Here is a 22,404-nt window from a genome sequence, read left to right as displayed (position 1 = left end):
ATGGGTAGATCCATCTTGCAAAGATTAACATAGCACAGGTATTTCCATCCTAGCCTGCTGAAGATAATACTGTGTCGTCATTGCATGTGGTGCTGTACAAGACAACTCCCAACCATACAAGAGCTACTGAGCTCCACCTCTTCTTCTCTTGCCTTGAATAGGCATTCAAGGAGTTGTTTTTCCTTTTCCCAAGTTGGAGTGTCTTTGTACACTTCAAAGGGGGTGCTGTTGCTGCTGTTGTTCCCTCTTTTGTTGAAAGGATCCTTGAGGAGGCTTGTATGGCTTTCTTTGGTTTATCAAGAGGAAAATGGCGAATCCATTGCTCTCCAGATTCCCCTATTCCAAGAAGAGCATATAGTACAGCTCTGTTTTCAGGCTTGTTCAATGAGTTGAGCAAACAGACTTTTCAAAAAGGTCCCTATAGAAGGGCATAGAATGTAATAGGGGGGTTACATTGGGAAGTAACATATTGGAGCCCGGCAAAATTTCCTTTTGAGCCTTCATGCGATACTCCAGAAAATCAGTGCTTCCCATAGGGTCCACTTAAGTGTTTTGACTGCAACAGCAAACATTGTTCTAGAAGATTCTGGAAGCTTTCTACTGGAAACTTCCAGGTTCTTATCAACATCCTGGAGCTGAAAGCAGCCTTCCTAGCTCTTCAGGAATTTCAAGAAAGGATGACAGGGCACTCCATGGTACTACTGCCCAACAAAACTATTGTGGTAGCTTATGTCAACAAACAGAGGGAGCTAGTGGGCAGTCTCTCACTAGATGGTTCTTTTAATCTGATATATTCCAAGCAAGAAGAACGTAGTGGCAGACAAGCTGAGTTGCAGGGGTCAATTCTTAGGAACAGAGTGGTCTCTGCATCAGGGAGTGGCAGAAAGGCTATTTCATCTTTGGGGGAAGGCCATCAGTAGACCTCTTTGCAACCAGACAACAAAAAACTAGAGGTATTTTGTTTGGTCGTTCCAGATCCCTAGACCATGGCGAAGGAAGCCTTCATTATCACTGGGACAATCTGGATGTTTACGCCCTAGCACCCTTTTCCTTAATCCACCAATTAACATAATGATGATTTCTCAGAACCTGAGAATGACAATTGTAGATCCCTTATCTTAAGGCCACATGCAGAATGGTACCTTGATCTTCTAGCCTTACTGACAGAGGCACAAAGAGAAATACCACCTTGGCACAACCTTCTATGCCGATTACACATAGAGATTTCACCAGTTGGTAGGGTCCCTATCCCTTCATTATTGGAGACTATCCAGTATTTCCTGCGAGCAAAATGCTTTTCTTGTAGAGCAGTGACAGAAATGTTACCTCATGCTGTCTTCTACAGCCGTAGACCAGGTAAAATGGGCTGACTTTTGTGATTGGTGTCATCAACGGGGTCTCTCCAGTCAGAACTACTATTCAGTAAGTAGTAGACTTCATTTTCCTCTGTAGAGAGAAACTTCTCTCAGTGTCAGTCATCAGGGGCTATAGGGCTGCTCTAGGTCTAGTTCTGCATTTGAAGTACATAGACCTATCTTCTTCGTGGGAAATTTCTATGCTTCTCAGAAGTTTTGAGCATTCCTGTTTCCCGAGAGATCTTAAGCCTCCAAATTGGGACCTAACACTGTTGCCTAGCAGTCACACACTACATACGAACCTCTAAGAGCTTCATCAGACAGAAATTTGACCCTGAAGATAAGTCTTCCTTTTGGCCTAGGCCTCTTCAAAGAAAGTTGGTGAGCTACACTAACTTTCTTTTTATGTCAAACACAACAGGGGTTGGCGGTCAGTACCCTTCAAATTTATCCAGGAATTCATAGCAAGTCTCAAAATCCCTCGGTTCACAATGACAGATTAGTCTTTTTCCATCCCTTCTCTTGGAGATATTATTGGGAATGAGCCAGACAAATTACTTTCATGTTCTGTGTAACTATCTACAAAGGACTAGACATCTCAGACCAGGTAGTCAAAGGATTTTTGTTAGTACAGGACAGAACAAGAAGGACGTGTCAAAGAATGCCATCTCCTTTTGGCTGTGTTAAGTAATCAAGCAAGCATGCAGTACTTCATCAAATTCAGATGCCAATTCAGTGCGTGCAAGAGCACGTGATGTCAAGGTTCTAGGCCCTTCCATTGCTTTCAAAAAGAACTTGACGGTTCACAGAATTTTAAAAGGCTGGTACATGGATACAGCAAACCACCTTCACATCCTTGCATCTGTGGGACATTGCCTACAGGTCCTTGGACACTTCCTCTTTGTCTAGTGGTGGCTGCTCAATGAGTTGTGTAGCTCATCCAGTGCCCCCTAGTGGGACAGTTGATTTAGAAAGTGAGAGTGAAAGGTATGACTTATTTTCTTCCTTTCTATTTCTTTTTTCTCTGACGGGTAGTGGAGAGAAATTATCCATCATATGCTGGAACTGGTCAGATACAGGTAAGTGAGCTGCATTCCATTAGTTTTAATTTACTGTTCCTACACATTACAATCTATATATGACAACAATCTATATATACAAACAATTTAAGGTGGCTAACGTGGATTTGTTGTCTCTAACAATTTAAGGTAAAAGGAATTACATTCCCTTAACCCAGATGTCTAGCTGTTGCTGTTAAGTAACCTTATACTTTACAGATCAGAGGGATATGACTGATTCCTATATCATACTTTTGGCCAGGAAGTGAGCCAGGGTGTGCTAAACCTCCAGTTGGTTCAAGAGTAAGTCTCCATTATGATAAGACCAAAGGTTTGTTCTGTATATGAACAAGTGACAAACTTTAAATCAATTTGTATTTTTCATAACTAACAAACCTGTTGTCTTAACATATATTGCCCATCTCAAGCCAACCCTCATAAAATTACCTTGGATAAGAAAACTGATGTGATTGAAACTCCAACAGGCGCTAAAGAAATTTCCCTCATGTTAAGAGTGCAGGTTTGTTAATTATAAAAAATACAAATTGATTTAAATTTGTCATTTCAGTAAAATACATCCTCTTAATTCTCATGAAAATGCGTATAGTGTAATGAATTTCTACACAAACAGGAAAATGATTATGAAAGTATTAGAATTCAGTGGTTCACATTAAGTAAATATTCTACAGCACTACACTGCCATGCATGAAAATGTAACCAAACCAGAACATGCAAATACTAGACCTTGATTTTAAAAGAATGTGTGAACGTTAGAAATGAACCATAAAAGCACCTTAGAACATATTACAGGTACTGTACCATAACCATGAAATTATTTACATTACTATGGGCTGCTCACAACTTATCTTTGTAATGCTTCAAGGATATTAAATAACGTATTTTATCTCAAAAGCATTCTTCTTTGAGATATCTTACTCAAGTGCTATTACAGGGTTATTACAGCATTTGAATAATGTTTTATGCATAAGACTTCACTTGTTTTCAACACAGTCACAGTCTCAAAAGCTTTCCTTAAACTTATGCTTTATACAATCTTACTATTAACTACGTACAAGTACACTGCCTCCCAATTACTGGTTTGAACACGTACAAACTACCAACTGTAGCATTCTGACTTTTCTATCATTGTAACTATTATGATATATATTCCATAAAGACAAAATGAACAAATACTTTTTTACATTGAGCATAAGTAGTGGTTCTTTACAATTTCACCTGTTATGAAGTTGGAAAAAAATTTTTTCGTAAGAAACAATTTTTTATGTTACAGCATCTTGAAATTATGGAAATGCTGTACATATATATCTTCTGTTACAAGTCAACAGGTGTTAACATTGCTAACTTTCGGGACAAAAAAACTGAGTACGTATCATAAATATTCTTATTAGGTAATTTGCCATCTTATTTATTTATAGTATATTTGATATAATAGCGCAAGTACAGTACAACATTCCTCCAGTAACAATGTTTACCTTGAATCACTTGAGTGCACTACATTTTCAGTCATTTTATCATGTTAGGTATTAAGCTAGTAGACAAGCTACAATCACTCTTCAGGACATTAATGGGAATATGGTATATATACAAGTAAACAGCTCTCATATGCAGAGCATTAGGATAGCATTCCATTATGTAAGTTTTATAGGTCTCCTGAGGACGACTTTAAAGTTTTCTGTAAATGTGGAATTTTAGTTTTGGATGATAGTATTCACCCCCTCCTTCAAATTTTGAAAACTTGCTTAGGACACTAAGGGGTTTCATTTGGGTGAAATTAAATGAAATAGTACTTACACCTCCAATCATTATGTAAGTGTGAAGGAGGGGGCTCAATGGCACTGTGCCTAGGTAAACCAGCTGAAGAGTTCCTCTTTATTCTTGGAGGAGCTACAGGAGCACCCTCAGAACCGCTACTATAACCACTTCCAACTTCTGTTCGTGAAGATGGAGTAACACCTGGTCGTCTCAAGCGAACTGATTCCTCCCCTGTACATAGTTAGATATCTTTTTACCATAGCATGCATTTAAATATAATATTAGAGATACATATTACCAAGTCTTCAATTTATTTATCATAATCGTATTAATGCACTTGTAGTTGGCAATGTAACCTGTGAATTGGTAATTTGGATTTTGCTGTTGTGCTGTACAAAAATGGCTAAGAGTGTCTGTTCCTGGAATACATACAAACTAAAAATAAAGCCCCATTAGATAGACCAAGGCTTATATACTGCTAATAACCAAGAAACGAAGTGAACGTAAATTCCATCAACAATCAAATACTGTATATTAGAACTATTCATAGAGTACTATATTTACATAGGTGTTGTGATGTGGTACCTACCATAATAAAAACTATACATGACTCATGTGGTTTAAGACTTTGGTGCTTTTCAATGTGTAGCTAAGCTGATAGGTAAAATATTTACAGCACAAAAAAACTTAAAATAGAATATTAATATCATAAAATTGTTAGCTTTTGTGTCATACATTCTTTAGTGGACTATTCCCCTAATTACATTAGGCTTCATGAATATTTTGATTTCAGTTTTACCAACTAAATACATCAATGACTTTAGTATTACTACAAATGAAATCAGGGCTATTTTTATACAGTGCAACTACTATATTCATTACGAAGCATTGCCTAGCCACAAACCTTATGAATAATAAAAACTAGAAAACTTACCAACAATTGCAATATCACCAACTATGTGTGCTTTTGGAAGGTGATGATGTGATGAATTAGACCGAAAAACAGCTGCATTAGCTGGTAAATTTGAATATGGGCTCACTACTGATCGACCTCCATGAGTGCTTTCTTGTCCTAGGGCACTGTGCTGTTTATGATTTGAAGTACCACTGCTAAATGATGCCATATTGTAGTATGGAGATGTTGCCATTGATTCTCGACTCTCACGGTGCTGCTGTACAGCTTGAAGAGGATTTGGAGAATTATTTGGAGAAGTTCCACTTCCAAAACCCTTAGGAGGTGGTATACTATGATAAGGAGAAGTGGTAGCAATAGAAGCTCTGGCAGGTAGGGTTGCAGTATTTGCAACATTATGGAAAGGAGAAGGAGGCTTAGCTGTACTATTCTGGTCAAGCTGATTATGAAAAGCAGGAGAAGAAGGATTACTTCCATGTTGTTTAGAACGAAAAGTAGACGTAGCTATTGTACCATAAAGAGAGCTTCCATTAACAAGTGGAGAATGCCTACCAGGCTTACAGTCTGCATTATCTATCTTGGCCTCAGTGCGACTGCAATGAAGAGATGGTGGAGATCTAGTCCCTTCCTCAGCATATTCAGAGTTTCTTATGGCTCTAGGAGGAAGCTGTTGTCCTTTACTATTTGATAACGATCTTGATAATGGTGCTAGGGGTGGAGCATTGGCATATATAGGTTCTTGTGGGTCACTTGACTTTGATGAAGTTGTAGACCTTGATTGTAAGGTACTATTGTTACTTCCTGACCCTCTGGACTGAGAATCCTCTTCAGTTATACCTAGCGCTGCACTTAGTCTCCCAGGCTTTTGACGTTCAAGACTGTTAACAAGTGTGTTAAGTTCTTCTAATTTCTCTTTGAATAAGGCATCTTTACTATTACTTTTACTGTTTAAATTAAGGGTGTGATCTTCAAGATTTGGTGGCTGTAGTTGAGCGTGAAATGTTGAATTACCTCTGGAATAAGTTTCACTTCCATCAGCAGTAAAGCTCAGGGATTTAGTAATCTGATGTTGTAAACTGTGCTCACTATTTGGACTAGAATTGCTTCTTCGTGTCAGATGCTTTCCATTCTCAAACCAAATTGTTTCATATTTAGGTATAAGTTTTGCTTTTTCTGGGTTTGGAAGGAGTCTTTCTTCTTTAGGTTTTTCATCACTTTGAGCCACAGGGTTTACAGCCTGCCTGTAACTATTCCTACGTTCTCTTGTTCGTAGACCTTGAGGAGCCACGTTAACTTTATTTTTCACTTCATCGACATCCATACTAATATCAAGCGATGAGTTAACTTGTTTTGATACTTCAGACGGTTTAGAAAGTTTCTTGGATTCTTTGTCAGTGACCTTTGGCATAAGAGAAGGTACTGGAGATTTATTGTTACCATGGAGAAGATAATCTTGACAGTCCTGATATACTTGTCTAGCAATAGGGTCTAAATCCTTTTTAGAGCATATATCTTTAAGAATTTCAAAGCAGAGTTTACTGTCAGCACTTTTGTGGCTTTTTCTATCCTTAGCACCAACAAGTTCATAATTGACCGTTTCAAAAACTTCATCCACACTTGCACTTGATTCCCCAAAGTCCATAACTTCATAATCTGCAGATCCTGGAGTAGTTGCAGATCCTGGAGTAGTAGCAGAACCTGGGGTTGTAGCTGCAGATAATGTGGATGATACGTTTTCCTTTGAAGGAGATTTAACAATTATTCCATCTTCTTTGTTTTCAGATAGCACATCATCATAAAGAGGAAATTTACCTAATGAACTTTTTCGTAAGAGCTGAGGATCCATATAAAGGTCTGTTGGCTCTTCTCCCTCAAGATTCTCTGTGTGTTGTGAAGAGCTTATCAAAGTACAATTAGCATACTCATGAGGGACTCTGTTGTCACGTAAGCCCCTCTTGGAAGGTAGCGGATGGTACACATACTTTGTCACATCTTTTGAATCACTACTAGGATTTCTTACCACTCTAGCATTCACATATTCCTTAGCAGTACCATCCCTGGATGCCTCTAGAGTAACAGGATTTGTTAGAGATGTGCTTAATTTAACATCTGATAATGATCCTGTAATGGCGATCCTGTTGTTTATGTTTGACTGTCCAGCAGATAATGGAGGAAGGTTATCATAATCACTGTTAGAAGTAGTGTGGAGATCTTTTGGACAATCATAAATTGACTTATCACCATGAATGTCTTGGCTGCGATTCCAAACTGATGCACTGTCATATGCAGATGAAATAAGAGGCGGTGCAGACTGAGGAGTATGAGGGGCTGCACTCGAATAAGATCCTGTTATCGGGATATATGGCTGTGGTGTAGTAATGTATAAGCTCTCAGGAGGTCGAGAGCTCCTGAACCGTTCTCCAATCAACTTTTTTGGTGGGATTTGTGGTCGCTGTTCAGTCTTTATGTCGGCTGTATTCTTTGCATTACTAGTAATGGTAGACTGAGATGCTGTGGCAGAGTTAGGCATCTGGTACACAGACAATTTAAAGCCTTCTCTTGGAGATGGAATATCACCTATGAAATTCACATTTCCACTTTCACTTTTACTTAAAGCAATATTGTCTCCCTTGCCTCTATCAAGACTAAAGTAAGTGTTAATATCGGCCTTTTTCCTAACAAGTTCTGGACTTCTAGTAGAGGCAATGGTATTAGTAGAAGAGTCTATGGCTCTAGCATATCGGAAAGACTTGCTCTTCTTTACAGGAAGAGCTGGTCGATCATCTACTCTTGCAAGCAAAGCAGATGTTGAGCCATCTTCTTGAAAATCGCCTAATATATAATTTCCTTTTCTACGAGTAACGGGACTTGTATAGACTGGACTAGAAGGTGGCTTTGCAGCACTCACAACAGTTACTGGGGCTGTAGACACTGGTTTTATCATTTCACATGGTGGAGGAGGGCATACATTCAAATTGCGGGATTTCTCAATGATCTCGTATGCCTTCTTTGACTGCAAAGTCTCTTCAGCTCCGAGGCTACTCTTCCGCTTAACTCTAGAACTGCATTCAGGATCTTGATGAACACTAAGGCTTGTTCTTGATGTTACACTACTGGCACTCCTAGATAATCTGACTCCAGGTGTTTCTACATCTCCTGCTTTTTCAAACAATTCCTTGAGCTTTGCAATACTTGGTCTCCGAACTATTTCAGAACTCTTGGCAGTCTCATCAGTTAACTGGTAATTATCAGGTATTGAGGTGTGTACATCAATTTGATTCTCATATGATTTTCTGTGTGTCATACTGGGTGATGGTGTTCTACTTCTTGCAGGTGGAGCAGGCAATAATGATGTATTTCCAACTATACCATGAATGGGTGTTGGAGTAGTATTTGGAGTGACAGAAGGTGTAACAGTATTTGACGGATAAGGCTGAGGACTTCCTGATGCTGGTGATATCAAAATTCTCTGTGCAACTCCCACTACAGGGGAATGCACAGCAGGTAGTGCTACCTGTTTTTTATGAGCGGCATTTTCAGCTTCTTTTTCAAGTTTTGAAGATGGAAGACTGCATACTTTGCTACTTGAGGAAACATGAGAAGCCTGACTTGATAATACTTGTGGTGTAGGAGAAGAATGAGCATTTACAGATGAGGGATGGTGAAGGCATGTAGATAAAGAGCTTATAGAACTGTACTGGGCTTGGTTTGGGGTGGGATGGGACACTGGTGTTGGTTGTGGCACTGGAGATGCATGATTATGACTTGGTGAAGGCTGTGGAACTGGTGAACAGTGGGGGCCTCCAGAATATGGGTGAAAATTGCTTGGAGGTGGTGGTTTGGAGAGCTTCAGTGGAAGTGGAGGTATTGACCGATCCAAGGTACTCATAGGTGAGCTACTGGCTAAGCTATTATCTGTTGGAAAAATCATTATTAAGCATTATTTAGCATCTATAAGCGGAGACCAGTTAAATAAATACGTACAATATAGAAGTAAAATTATGCTGTAGCATCAATTTAAGCAATATTGTCTGCAATGTACAGTAATGCTTTTCAAGCATAAGCTATTTATCATAAAATTCAATTCTCATAAATAAAATAACAGTGTATGTTACAATGGAATCGATATCATAAATCTAAGCGCTTTCAGAATTCTCTATTCCCAAGAGAAAAAAAAACTGAAAATGTACCATATAACCAGATAGTCAATCAATAATATTTGTAAACAAAATCAGTTAAAAAATATTTTTTTAAAAATAATTGTTCCTGTATCTGGTACTTCCTTGCCTTAATACAATGTTTTATTTTCTGTAGCATAAGCAAGAGGCAGTTGCGCTTGAAACAACAATAGGTAGGATAAAAAGTAATGTACTGTATACCTGCTTTAATAATAATACTGAATTTTTTACTAATATAAAATGACTAATTATTAAACCTATCCAGGCTTCAATCCCTTGATTTTTTTTAATATAACTCCAGTAGAAAAATAATGAAATTAAAGCAGATAAATCATGGAGCTTTTTTGTTTGTACATAATGAGCCATTGCAATTTGTGAACTAATTGAGGTTTCAGTATTTTTTTTTGTGGATATGTATATAAATCACAAATGTGCAATCATTTTTGAAGCAAATTAAATACTTATGTCTTATCAAAAGGCTTATCAAGTCTTATTCCTTTCATAGCAATTTGTGAAGATTATTAAAAACTGAGCGGGATGGTAGTTTAGAATGAAACATGTACAGTAAAAACATTTGAAAAATAATCAAATACTTTACTACTACTGCTACAAATATTAATAATAATTAATAATAATAATAATAACTAGTTTTCACCTTAAGCAACCCTCTTAATTTACAATTTTTCAATGCTTTAAGGATTAAAACATGATGGCAAATGTTAACATTACTTTTTGTAATTACAAATACTTTGAATAATACCAGTTTGACCTCACTTTCCAGAGATACCTGAAATCATTATTCTTTATTAATTGCATCCGTTCTCAAAATATAAAAAATAAGTCACATTATTGATTTACAATTTCTCTCCCCTTCAGTCTGTTATTCAAAGGAAGATCCACATATTTTATGAAATTCATTGACAGTATGTAATTACTGTAGTTCACTGGAAACAAGTTACAAAAAAAGCAAGAAACAAAACATTTTCTTCACAACAAGTGACTGATAATACTTTGGAAATTTATAGCTTCTATTTGTTATTCCATATATGTTGTCATACTTGAGGCTTGCAGTCTTCTCTATGTGCAATGGTACTTAATTTCATATGTTAGAGGTTCTGTTTTCCCATGGAGAATCTCAGCATGTATTTTAATAAGACTAAGCTTCACTTCAGTAATCAAATATTTCCTGAGACTTTTTTTTGAGCAGGACTTCATTGCTCATAACACATAAAAAGTCTAAGTCATACAATCCAAATGAAACAGTTCTAATATCAAGGGAATTCCTGAATAAGCATGAATGTTGTATTTGAGATCTAACTGAATTTTAATGACTAATACCTAAACAATGATGTTTTTAAAAAACAGTTTCAAATTCATTTTGCCCTTCAATGACTTACTGTTGGTTCCTTGCACTTGGGGAGATCTAGTAAGAGATCCTGTTGGAGTAGATACAACGCTTGGGGCAGTTGTGGGGGGAGTTGACTTGGCACTCTCATCTGAAACAGTGGAATCTTATTATAATAGAAGTCCTTAACTTACAGTGTAAAATGAGTAAAGTTTTCACATCCAAGTGCGCCACAACAAATATTCAAAACTGAACACTTCAATAACATGTAAGAAACTCACCTTGCTTTTCTGGCTTCACATACAGTTCTTCATAATCGCTATCCTTTTCTCGTAAAATAAGTGGAGTTCCGTCAGTTGCAATATTTTCGTATGGGTGGGCATCAATAACTTTCAAACGTTCCTTGAACAATTCACGGACTGCTCTATGGAGAAGAATGTATTGTTCTCTTGTTTGAACCATTGCCACTCGTTGTCGCCTCATGTCTTTCACTAATCCAAACAAGTTCAGATTTTCTGTCAAGTGCTGGAAGTAAAATTTAATCTTAATCAGAATAAACAGCAGCCTTTTATAATGGATAATATAACACTAATAAAACACAGGGAAAATGAAAAGGCGGGATGACTCTTCATACCATTACGACAGCATATGGTCTTTTAATGTCTCCTAATTCAAAGTTAATGCAAAAGGTAATTTTATGCAGCATTTTATATTTAGTTAATTTTCATTCTTTGCTTGTTATTCTCCTCCCAATACAATACGTATATCTTCTTCAGCACTTACATATTTTGTAATATGAAGTATGAACTACAAAAATATATAAAAATAGGTTAAGGTAACTGCAAAATTCTAAAATGTATGCACAGAGTAAAACACAATCTTGAACAACGAATCAAATGGGCCACTGTACCAGATATTCTTACAAAAGTTTTGAATATCATCAGCAAGAATAAAGAAATCAGTGTGTATTGATATCTGAGCTACTTAGGTAGCAAGTGTCATGTACTACCACTTAAATGAGATGAAGGACTGCTACCTCAGAAATACCACTGATACTCGACCAGATGAACTCATGTTGAGGTACCTCATCTGCCATCTACAATCAAAAGGGACAACCAAATCCAACAAAGACTACACTTCATGAGAAATTCTTTTCTGCACAACTAAAATTATAGACCGAGACCAAACTTGGGTGCCTTTGGTTCAAGAAGAAAATCCCTTCATAAACTTCCATTAAGATGGATTATTAAACCGCAACCCTTCACATTTACATTTATGGCCAGCAGCTGCTGCAACACCCTGGCTTCTGCCTAAGTTAGTCCTCAGCCCTACATTTTTATTCATTACCATTTTTCCTCAGCCTACAGTTTTGTATAAATAGGCTTTTCCTGTTTTTTGGTCATTTTGCCACTGACACATAGACTGGGAAGTCTTGAAGTGTGTGTGTGTGTGTGTGTGTGTGTGTGTGTGTGTGTGTGTGTGTGTGTGTGTGTGTGTGTGTGTGTGTGTGTGTGTGTGATTTTACCATGAATTTATGCCCGTATCATAAGTCAGACAAGTGGTATTTTTTTTAGGTTTGTGGAGGGAGCAGGAATCCTACAAAAGTTATAACTTTTTATAGTAAAGTGTAAATTATGTCATACTTGTAACTTGAACGTACATAAGATGAAAATTGTTATTATTTTTTACTTTTTTATCATCTATTTTTTAATTACATAACGGTATATTTCCAGCGTCGATGACCTTCTTTCAAGTTTAAAATTTTCTAAAATTTATGTACTTTTGATAAAATTTTGCTCCAAAAATGTCTAGATCTTCACAAAATTAGGATATTTAATTTCATAAACATGGGTATACAGACCCCCATGCACATATATGTGTATGTATATTTAGTTTGCTCAGATTTTGACAAAGGCAAACTAAATAAATATAGATTAATAAAAACTGAAGTCCTTCCATCTTAGGACTGAATGTGAAATCTTAAATCTTCATAGAAAAAACAAGTAAGGAAACTGGACAGCTGGTAGGGAAGGATGAAGAGGAGGGGGGAGGGGGCGGGGCCACAAAAGGATATTACACTGTTTACAATCCCCACTGTCTACAGACAGCTTTGCAAGACACACTGTAGACAATATACCCATAGGGGCCAATAACATATGCCAATACTGTACAAGTAATAACAATGTGTAGTTTGCCCAGTAAGTAATAATAATCCCACTTTTAAATTGAGAAAATTAAATTCAGACTCAACAATGAAGAGACAATGAAAATACCCTCTAGTAACGTAGTATCCCAGAAAAACATGGATATGGAACTGGATCCTACATAAGTATACGTATTTGAGAACCTATGCAAAATAGCAGTATACTAAAAAGAATAAGCCGAGACTGTAATTATAAACAGGAGTACTCTTGGGTAGGATAACTGAAACTTGCGAAAACTCCAAATGTCTAATACAAAACACCCCCACCGAGCCACTAAAAATAATAATGATAATCAGCAAACAAATGGGCAAAAAAATACATACCCCAGCTCTCAGAAGACCCCAAACATAGTCAATGGCACAAATAGTTCCTGTCCTGCCACAGCCCGCTGAGCAGTGCACAAGAACTGGTAGTGTTTCCGATGCTTGACAGTCGCGTACCATCCGCACCATGTCCAGCAAAGGTCGAACGGTGTCTGGTACTCCATGGTCCGGCCACAGTACATAATGAAACTGGCATATTGTTCGTTCTTCTGGGGAGAAAAATCATCATGTTGTAGCATTTTTCAGTGCTAAAATAAATTTAAGTCATTACAAAAACACTAGAATTTTTGAGTTATCAAAAATATCAATCAGCACAATACTGATGATTGTCTCTGATACCAGCTAACTGCCTTCTCAGAGTTGCATTTTCAGACAACCTAAAAAACTTTAGCGTATTCAAGTAACCTTATACGGATTTTCTCAATTATATTTCAATGACCCGACATGACCAAGTTAGCAATTCTATAGTATTACCCGCAGCTGTTTGCACCTTATGATATTAAAGATCTCCCATTTCTGGGCTCAGCTCGTGTCGCTTACGCGAAATATCCTTTAATCTATTATTTCTAGGGTAAATGTACTAACACATACCAGAGATAAATAAAATAAGAAAAAGGTCGTATGACTGACTCGCTCACCCTCTAGGAGGGTGTCGTATGAACACTAGGCGAGTGAGACCACTACCACGAGCCAAATGCCAATAGAAATCTCCCACTACAAAACCCTCCAAGAGGGGAGCCGTCCCACAGAGGGAGCAGCTCGTACTACTCTACACCATCCCATGCTTGCGACTGCTGCGCCTCTAGTGGCCATCCTTTAAAAGTTAGCGCCAGAAGCCACACGTGCTAATTTTCTCTCTGTGTTTTTTTGTGCCCTTTCGTGGATTTTTACTATAATGGAGCGTGCAGCTATCGCAGCAGCCTAAGTTAAGTACTCAGTATTACGTTTAGCGAGTTTGTTTTTCCGTCCCCCGAGACGGTATTTGCCGTTTTTTAGGTATAGATACGTTCTCGGGGCTGGAAGCATGGCAGCATGGTCCCTGCCGCATGTTGGGTTCGTTCTTGGTCTCCATACCTAGAAACATCCCTTATTATTTTACGCTCTATTTTGTTTATCCGCGTTATTACGTCTACTCAGTTGTTATCTATATGTATTTCACCTTATGTAGGCTTTTTCTATCCAGACCCTAGTCCAGGTTCTTTGTATCGGCCCCTGATAGCTTTGAGTGGTAGACTTGCCTTCGGGCTAGTCGCACACTCCTGGATTTTTTCTCCTCTCTATTTTACCTTCTTTCTTTCATTTTTATTATATATTATATTTTTATGTTTTGTTCTTGTTAGGTTAGTTGGCGTCTGGCTTAGCCTAGGTCCTGGCTCGTAGAGCCTAGTCACCGTTGATCAGTTCGGTCGCTTCCTCATAGCTTCTCTCTGATCAGTTGGTTTTCGCCCCATGGGCCTATATGCTACCGCTTTTCAGTTCTGGTTGCTTCCCGATAGCTTCTCTCTGATCAGTTGGTTGGCCTAGCTTGGTTACCGTTTCTTAGTTTACCGCCTCGTGGTCACTACGTGATCACGAGTCAGCCAGGCGCCTGCCAGTCCCCCTTCCCCCTCTCCCGCTCTCCCATAGAGTCGGGCGGGGATGGGTCGGTCTGTCCTTGCTCGCCCAGCATGCCCGAGGCCTGCACTCCCCCTTCCCCTCCACCGGTAGGGGCCCTGGGAAGTCCGACAGTCCCTGACTGGTTCCGACCTCTCCGCTTCTCGGCTCGGCGGGTCGGCCGGGTGGTACGTTGTGGGGGGCTCTGGCCTTCCCTCCCTCCGTTACTTCCTTGTCGCTCCGGGTTAGCGCGAGTCTGTATGTCATCTCGCCCTTCCCTCCTTACTAGAGCTCCTCCCTATCGGAGTCCTGGTATCCAGCGGAAGGGTATAGTCCACCATAGTTGGACCGGAGCATACAAGAGGTCTTCACTAACCGTACCGTATTGCTGAGTTACTACACTCCGCTTCACTGGACCTAGTCCGGTTACTTGCATGTAGGTTTAAGTTATCTTTAAGTTTATCTTAAGTTTCTTAAACCATCCCCACCCCTCCCTTAGTATTTACCGGATCTCTCCGGGATTATAGCTATTCAGGCAATGCAGGGAGGGTTATGCCCAAAATTTTTTCCAAGCTCCGCCACGTAACGGAGTTCTTTTGTCCTTAGTCTGTAAGTGTTACCCCTTTAAGATACTCATGTGTCTTCCCACTTACAGGCCACCAACTGTGAGCATCCGGGATGTTCCGCTACACTTCAGGACCCCTGTGGACACGAAGTTTGCCGGTCCCATGCTCCATGCGCGACTCCGCACGGGGACATCCAGGTCTGGTACCATGAGACGTGTACCAATGTTACGATCTGGTGAGCCGGCTTTTGGAAGGCGTAAGTATTCCATCTCCGCATGCCGCTCCGCTTCTTTTACTTCTTAAGTTTTCATCATTACTTTAACTTAAGGCATCTAGTTTAAGTTATATCCTAAGTTTTAGTTTTAAGTGATTCTTAAATCTAAATAAAATATCCTCTCTTACAGGCTCCGGCAGTAAGAGATACGGCATTGGCTACCCTGCGGGCCTGGGTCGGAGGTTTTGGCAAGAACGCCGCCAAGGGTCAGCCCTACATACTGGAGAAGCGTTTAGCTTTGTTAATCTTCCCCGGAGGCAAGGCGACTGGCTACGTCGACCCGGTAGAGGCGGACCCCTCTATTGCCTTTATCCAACAACAGCTGGCGGCCTCCTTGACTGAACAAGGACCAGGATATCTCCACGGATGTCGCAACCCTGGATATAAATGTTGAACCTATGGTAGGTATAGACGACCTGTTGGTCGAGGTAAGTAATGCAGGTACCCAAGGGTCCCCCTTGGGAGTGACTGTTTCTTCTACCCCTGCAACTTCACCATCCTTCCCAGGCTTTACTGGTGATGAGTTATATACTCCTCCAGAGGCTTCGGTTAGGCCTAAGATCAAGTCTAAGCATATGACCTTGACTAAGACGTCATCGTCCTCGAAGAAGACGTCCTCGTCTTCTTCTTCGCGTAAGTCTCCGGCTCGTAATCCCGGCCCAGACAGGTCTAAAGGGTCTAGCTCCGGCTCAAAGTCCTCAAAGAGTAAGCCTAAGGAGAAATCCCGCACCCCGGCAGTATCACCAGTTCCACTACCTTTGGTGCCCTATTCAGAGTCTCCCCTCCACCTCCGCAGCAGCTCCGGCTCTGGACACCAATGCTGGCCTGTTGCAACAGGTGGGGGCGAACTTGGTTAGGCTCCCTTTAAGACGAGTATGGAACATATGATATCTCGCCCTGTCGGATAGGATAACTTCTCAGGATACTATTATAGCCGGCCTAAGAGAAGCCCCTCTTGCCTCTCCCTCAACCTCTAACACTAGTGGATCTCAGCTAACCCCCGTATGACTCGCTGCCCGCTTTCTCCATGAACAATCTTGGAGAGTAGCGTCATATGCTCCCTTCCAAGATGGTCTCATCTCCATACCGGAGTTTGGTACTCGAAGAATAGACCGACTTCGAGTTCTACCCGGAAGGCCTACAGCCTCCCTTCATAGGCTACGCTAGGCTCACGCCTTCGGCTATGGTTAGAGATGACAGGGTACCAAAGGAGACAGTCCTCTATTCTCGGGACCAGGCCCAACGAGAATGGCTTAGATGTCTAGACGACATGGACTGTTCTATACCAAGATCCAACCATTCAAAAGTCCCTTTACCATTTTCACGATGGACGAAGGTACCCCGCTCCCTTTCCTTACCAGATAGCGAGGTCGACCATCTCAGCAGCTCAGAAAGGGGAACCCATGCCTCAGCTGAAAGAAAAGCAGACCCCACTTCTCCGTTGCTCCCGTCAATGGGAGAATTATGGGAGACTTGCCTAACACTTTCACAGCTGGCAAACTCAAACCTGACTGTGCTATGGAGCAGTTTGGTGAAAAGCTGCCCAGGCTCCCTGATAGTCCTTTATTCAAGCGGAGTTTGACTCGAAATCACGACTAGCCAGGTCAATCAACCTGATGGCTATGTCTGAGGTAGCAACCATGGCTTATGGTTCAGAACCAATTTTTAAGCTTATGACCAAAGCCCTGACTCAAACGGTGCAGTCAGACATGTTCGAGTTTGCCACTGCTAGAACAAATTGCAGAAAGCATGTATTGCTAGAGGCAACCATTCGGCATGAACCGAATAGGTTACTTTCTTCTAACATCTGGGGCGCAGATCTCTTCCCAGAGGCTATGGTAAAGGAAGTACAAGCAGAGGCTACGAGGTTGAACCAAAGCCTTAAGGACCGTTGGGGTCTTACGGCTAGGAGAAGGCAAGACTTGACACCAAAAAGTAAGGGACAAAGGAAGCCTAGACGTTTCCAACCCTACCAAAAGAAGCAGCCGCGCTTCCCTCAACAAGTTCCTACAGTGCCGTTAGTGCAGACAGCTCAGCCCTCCACGTCTAAAGGTCAATCACAGCCTATTTTATGTGATATCCCCTCAGCCTCAACCCTCCACCTCATACGCCATCTCTCCAGCTTACAATCCAGCCTTCGAGAGTCAAGCTTCTCAGAAGTATGACCGCTCGAACAAGGGAGGCAGAGGTAAGCGGTCCTTTCGTGGGAGAGGATCGGGAGGCCCCTTCAATAGGGGAAGGAAAAAAAAAAAAAAAAAAAAAAAAAAAAAAAAAAAAACACTTCAGAGGAGGTCGAGGGGGTTACCAGAACCAATGAGGAACTTCAGGTAGGAGGGAGGCTGTTTCACTTTCGCCACCGGTGGAACTTCAGCCAGTGGGCTCAGAGCATAGTGTCAAAAGGGCTGGGTTGACGGAGCTGGTGACGAAAACCCACCTACCAGCCAGACCTTTCCGTCAACTTCCTTCCAACCAAGGAATTGACAGAGTACGCAGAGGACCTCCTTCAGAAAGGAGCTATAGTCAAAGTCAAGAGATTAAAATTTCAAGGTCGCTTGTTCAGCGTCCCAAAGAAAGGCTCAAACAAAAGAAGGGTAATCTTAGACTTGTCCCGCTTAAACTTAGCCATCCGCTGCGACAAGTTCAAGATGCTCACGGATCTCACCAGGTGCGGACCGTTACTTCCCCGTGGGGGGGGGGGGGGGCCAGTCACCACCTCTATCGATCTTACAGACGCCTACTATCATATCCCTATTGCAAGACACTTCCGTCCGTATCTGGGATTCAAGATAGGAGACCAGACGTTCTCCTTCAAGGTAGTCCCGTTCGGGCTCAACGTGGCACCCAGGGTGTTCACGAAGCTAGCGGAAGTAGTAGTGCAACAGCTCAGAGCTCAAGGGACTTATGGTAGTAGCGTATCTCGACGATTGGTTGATCTGGGCCCCATCAGTCGAAGAATGCAACAAGGCCACACTGAAAGTGATCCAATTCCTAGAATATCTAGGATTCAAGATAAACAGATCCAAGTCCAGAGCACCCCAGAGTCAAACTTTCAGTGGCTAGGCATTCAATGGAATCTATCCTCACACACTCTGTCGATTCCATCCACCAAAAGGAAAGAAATAGCGAAGTCAGTCAAGCAAATTTCTAAGTCACAAACTAGCATCGAGGAGAGCTCAGGAAAGAATCCTCGGCTCTCTCCAGTTTGCTTCAGTAACGAACATCTTAATGAAAGCCAAACTGAAAGATCTAACCAGGATCTGGCGCTCTCGAGCAAATGTCAGGTCCAGGGACAAGCTATCCTCAGTACCTCTGATTCTAAAGAAACCGGCTTCGGCCGTGGGCAAAAGTCAAGAATCTGTCAGTGTCAGTCCCTCTTCAGTTCCCTCCACCAGGGATTACCATCCACACAGACGCGTCCTTAAGCGGGCTGGGGAGGGTACTCCCAGGTCAAAAAGGTGCGAAGGAATTTGGTCACCCCAGTTCCGTCAGTTCCATATAAACGTACTGGAGGCAATGGCAGTCTTCTTGACTCTGAAAAAATTACGCCCACCAAAGTACTCCCACATAAAGCTAGTCTTGGACAGCGCAGGGTAGTACATTGCATAGAAACAGAGGAGGCTCCAAGTCACGTCATCTAAATCACGTCATGATAGCCATCTTCTCCCTGGCAGACAAATTCAGTTGGCATCTTTCCTCCACCCACATAGCTGGAGTAAGAAACGTCATAGCAGACGCCCTATCCCGATCAGTACCCCCTAGAGTCGGAATGGTCTCTAGACGAGAGTTCGTTCCAATGGATCCTTCAAAGAGTCCCAGGGCTACAGGTGGATCTCTTCGCATCACAAGCGAACCACAAACTACCGTGTTATGTAGCCCCCAACCTGGACCCTCTGGCTTACGCCACGGACGCCCTGGCTCTGGACTAGAACAACTGGGAGAAGATTTACGTCCTTCCCTCCAGTGAATCTCCTTATGAAGGTCTTAGACAAACTCAGGACATTCAGGGGTCAAGTGGCTCTAGTAGCCCCAGACTGGCCGAAGAGCAATTGGTACCCCCTGATCCTGGAACTGGGTCTTCGTCCCCTTCGGATCCCCAGTCCCAAGCTCTCCCAGTCAGTACAAACGAAGACTGTGTTCGCTTCCTCAGGGATTCTCAAAACCCTAACTTTATGGATTTTCATGAAGTTTGCGGCAAAAGAGATGCGAATATTGACCCTCAGAATATTCTTTTCCTGGAATCCGATAAAAGGGATTCAACTTTGAGGCAGTATGATTGCTGCGTCAAAAAGTTAGCAATCTTCCTGAGAGAGTCAGATATCAGAATCATGACAGTTAATTTCTGCTATATCCTTTTTCAGATCTTTATTTGAAAAGGGTTTAGCAGCTAGCACGATTACGACAAACAAGTCAGCATTGAAAAAGATATTTCAATTTGGATTTAACATAGACTTGACAGATACCTATTTCTCGTCTATTCCTAAAGCATGTGCTAGACTTTAGGCCCTCTGTCAAAGCCTACGTCAGTTTCATGGTTCTTAAACGATGTTCTAAACTGGCTTCCGAAACCGATAATGACACATGCTCGTTATGATGCTCCTAAGAAAAAACTCTGTTTTTATTAAGCCTAGCTTCAGGAGCAAGAATTTCAGAACTGTCGGCTTTATCCAGAGATCCGGATCATATTCAATTCCTTCCCACGGGGGAAGTGCTACTTTCTCCCGGAACGTAGCTTTTTAGCAAAGAATGAAGATCCTTTGATGAGGTGGGAACCTTGGAAGGTACTACCCCTTCCACAAGATGTTTCCCTTTGTCCGGTTTCAACCTTACGAGCCTTTCTATCCAGGACCTCCTCTTCCTCATCGGTGGCCCCTCTTTAGGAGGGAAAAAGGTGGTACTTTATCCAACTAAAGGCATCAGGCAACAAATCCTGTACTTTATCAAACAAGCCAATCCTGACTCCTTTCCAAAGGCACATGATGTAGGGCAGTAGCCACCTCAATTAATTACTTCCAACATATGAATTTTGCTGATTTAAAGAAGTATACCGGATGGAAATCGCCGACAGTGTTCAAACGGTCACTACCTTAAGTCCTTGTTGGAAGCTCTGAAATTCCCAGCAGTAGCAGCGGGTAACATAGTTTCCCCTGACTCTAGCTAGATTTATAGTAGAAGATTCAGTCCTCCTTTCTACCTGCCTCACCCAACAGTTCGTCTATTCCTGCCTTGTTCATTAACATTTACCTTGTGTCTTAGCTGCTTTATGATTGTATAGTGCCCCTTTTGTCTGGTTAGGGACACTCACATCTGATTACCATACTGATCTCATAGATGTTATCCCCTTATTTTTATGCTAGGGGATACATCATAATGCAATGGTTACGGGTTTTGTATATTAAGTCATATACATTCCTAAGATATTTTATTTTATCATTGATCAAATATTTATGTAAATTTATACTAATTGCTATTCTATTTTTGATACATGTTGTTACACAGATTTATTGTGATAGGTAATCATTGTACCTATTTTGTATATATGTAAATTACCTATATTATTAACATAATTAGATTAAGGGTAATTTAAGCATAATTCTGATTTTGTTTTTACTGTGTACTTGTATCTTTTTAGCATTGATAAATTTTCATTCTTTTATTTTGTATCTTTTATTTGAGACCTATTTTGTTTTATTATATTTTATTTACTTTGTTTACAATCTTGTGCTGTTTCTCTGGTACGAGTTTCGCGCAAGCGACACGAGCTGAGCCCAGAAAAAGGATTTTGACGTAAGGAAAAATCTATTTCTGGGCGATTGGCTCGTGTCGCCAGCGAAATACCCCCCCTACCCATCCCTTCGCTCAAGATTGTCTGCTAATTCAGGATGGGGCCACTAGAGGCGCAGCAGTCGCAAGCATGATGGTGTAGTAGTAGTACGAGCTGCTCCCTCTGTGGGACGGCTCCCCTCTTGGAGGGTTTTGTAGTGGGAGATTTCTATTGGCATTTGGCTCGTGGTAGTGGTCTCAATCGCCTAGTGTTCATACCGACACCCTCCCTAGAGGGTGAGCGAGTCAGTCATACATGACCCTTTTCTTTATTTTATTTATTCTCTGGTATGTGTTAGTACATTTACCCTAGAAATAATAGATTAAAGGATATTTCGCTGGCGACACGAGCCAATCGCCCAGAAATAGATTTTTCCTTACGTCAAAATCCTTTTATTCTGTAGCTGTTTGCATATTTTTATATTTGAAAACTAAAGTATAATATGCAGCTGTTTGCATCTTCTAACATTACAAATTTCTCATTATACATACTGCTTCTGTTTGAATAATTTTATATTTAACTCTTTCATATTATACTGCAAGTTTTTGCATATTCTCTGCAAGTTTTTGCATATTATCATACTTAAAAAATCTCTAAAGTATACTTTACATTAATAAACTTAAGGATGTCTCTCTTAATTAAATATCTAAAAAATTTAGAATAAAACTACTGTGCTGAAAAGCTGTCAAGAAATATCAGACTATAAGGGGAATGTGTTCATATTTTTCTCTTCAAAATATGAATAAACTAAGCAGTTCAGCATTTACTTTAATCCTGCCAGCTTAAAAAGAAATATTTATAATTGCTAACTTTCTCAATACACTTTCACTGAAAGTATAAAATAAATATAATGCAAACCTTGACCTTCAGCAACAAAATCAATGAGAGAGAAAAAGACGGGTCACCTGACCAAGTTTAAGGAAACACATTCTGAAGTTGTTCCAACCTCAGCGACGAATGAATGGAAAGCAACTGAAGTCATTCCAACCTCAGCGAATGAA

At 40.6% G+C, this 22,404-nt stretch overlaps 1 protein-coding gene across 6 annotated transcripts in view; it reads right to left on the bottom strand.

Moving 5' to 3' along the window:
* The window catches only part of LOC135220511 (serine-rich adhesin for platelets-like), a 297,079-nt gene that overhangs the window by 12,639 nt on the left and 262,036 nt on the right, over nucleotides 1-22,404 (bottom strand). For 3 of the 6 annotated variants that reach the window (XR_010315717.1, XR_010315718.1, XM_064257662.1), the window contains exons 6-10: nucleotides 13,150-13,358; nucleotides 10,904-11,147; nucleotides 10,675-10,773; nucleotides 5,121-9,014; nucleotides 4,226-4,417 (exon numbers count right to left, since the gene is read on the bottom strand). Coding sequence is in view for 3 of the 6 variants with exons in the window: in XM_064257662.1 (XP_064113732.1) it covers nucleotides 4,226-4,417; nucleotides 5,121-9,014; nucleotides 10,675-10,773; nucleotides 10,904-11,147; nucleotides 13,150-13,358 (4,638 nt within the window). In the remaining 3 variants the exon portion in view is untranslated. The remainder of the gene's footprint in view (nucleotides 1-4,225; nucleotides 4,418-5,120; nucleotides 9,015-10,674; nucleotides 10,774-10,903; nucleotides 11,148-13,149; nucleotides 13,359-22,404) is intronic. The other 3 variants (XR_010315719.1, XM_064257664.1, XM_064257663.1) reach the window with 2 other exon arrangements.

The sequence above is a fragment of the Macrobrachium nipponense genome, chromosome 2, assembly GCF_015104395.2.
Source record: "Macrobrachium nipponense isolate FS-2020 chromosome 2, ASM1510439v2, whole genome shotgun sequence".
Taxonomy (NCBI): domain Eukaryota; kingdom Metazoa; phylum Arthropoda; class Malacostraca; order Decapoda; family Palaemonidae; genus Macrobrachium; species Macrobrachium nipponense.
Note: the sequence above shows the minus strand (reverse complement) of the source record. Positions and strands in the feature narration are given on the sequence as shown.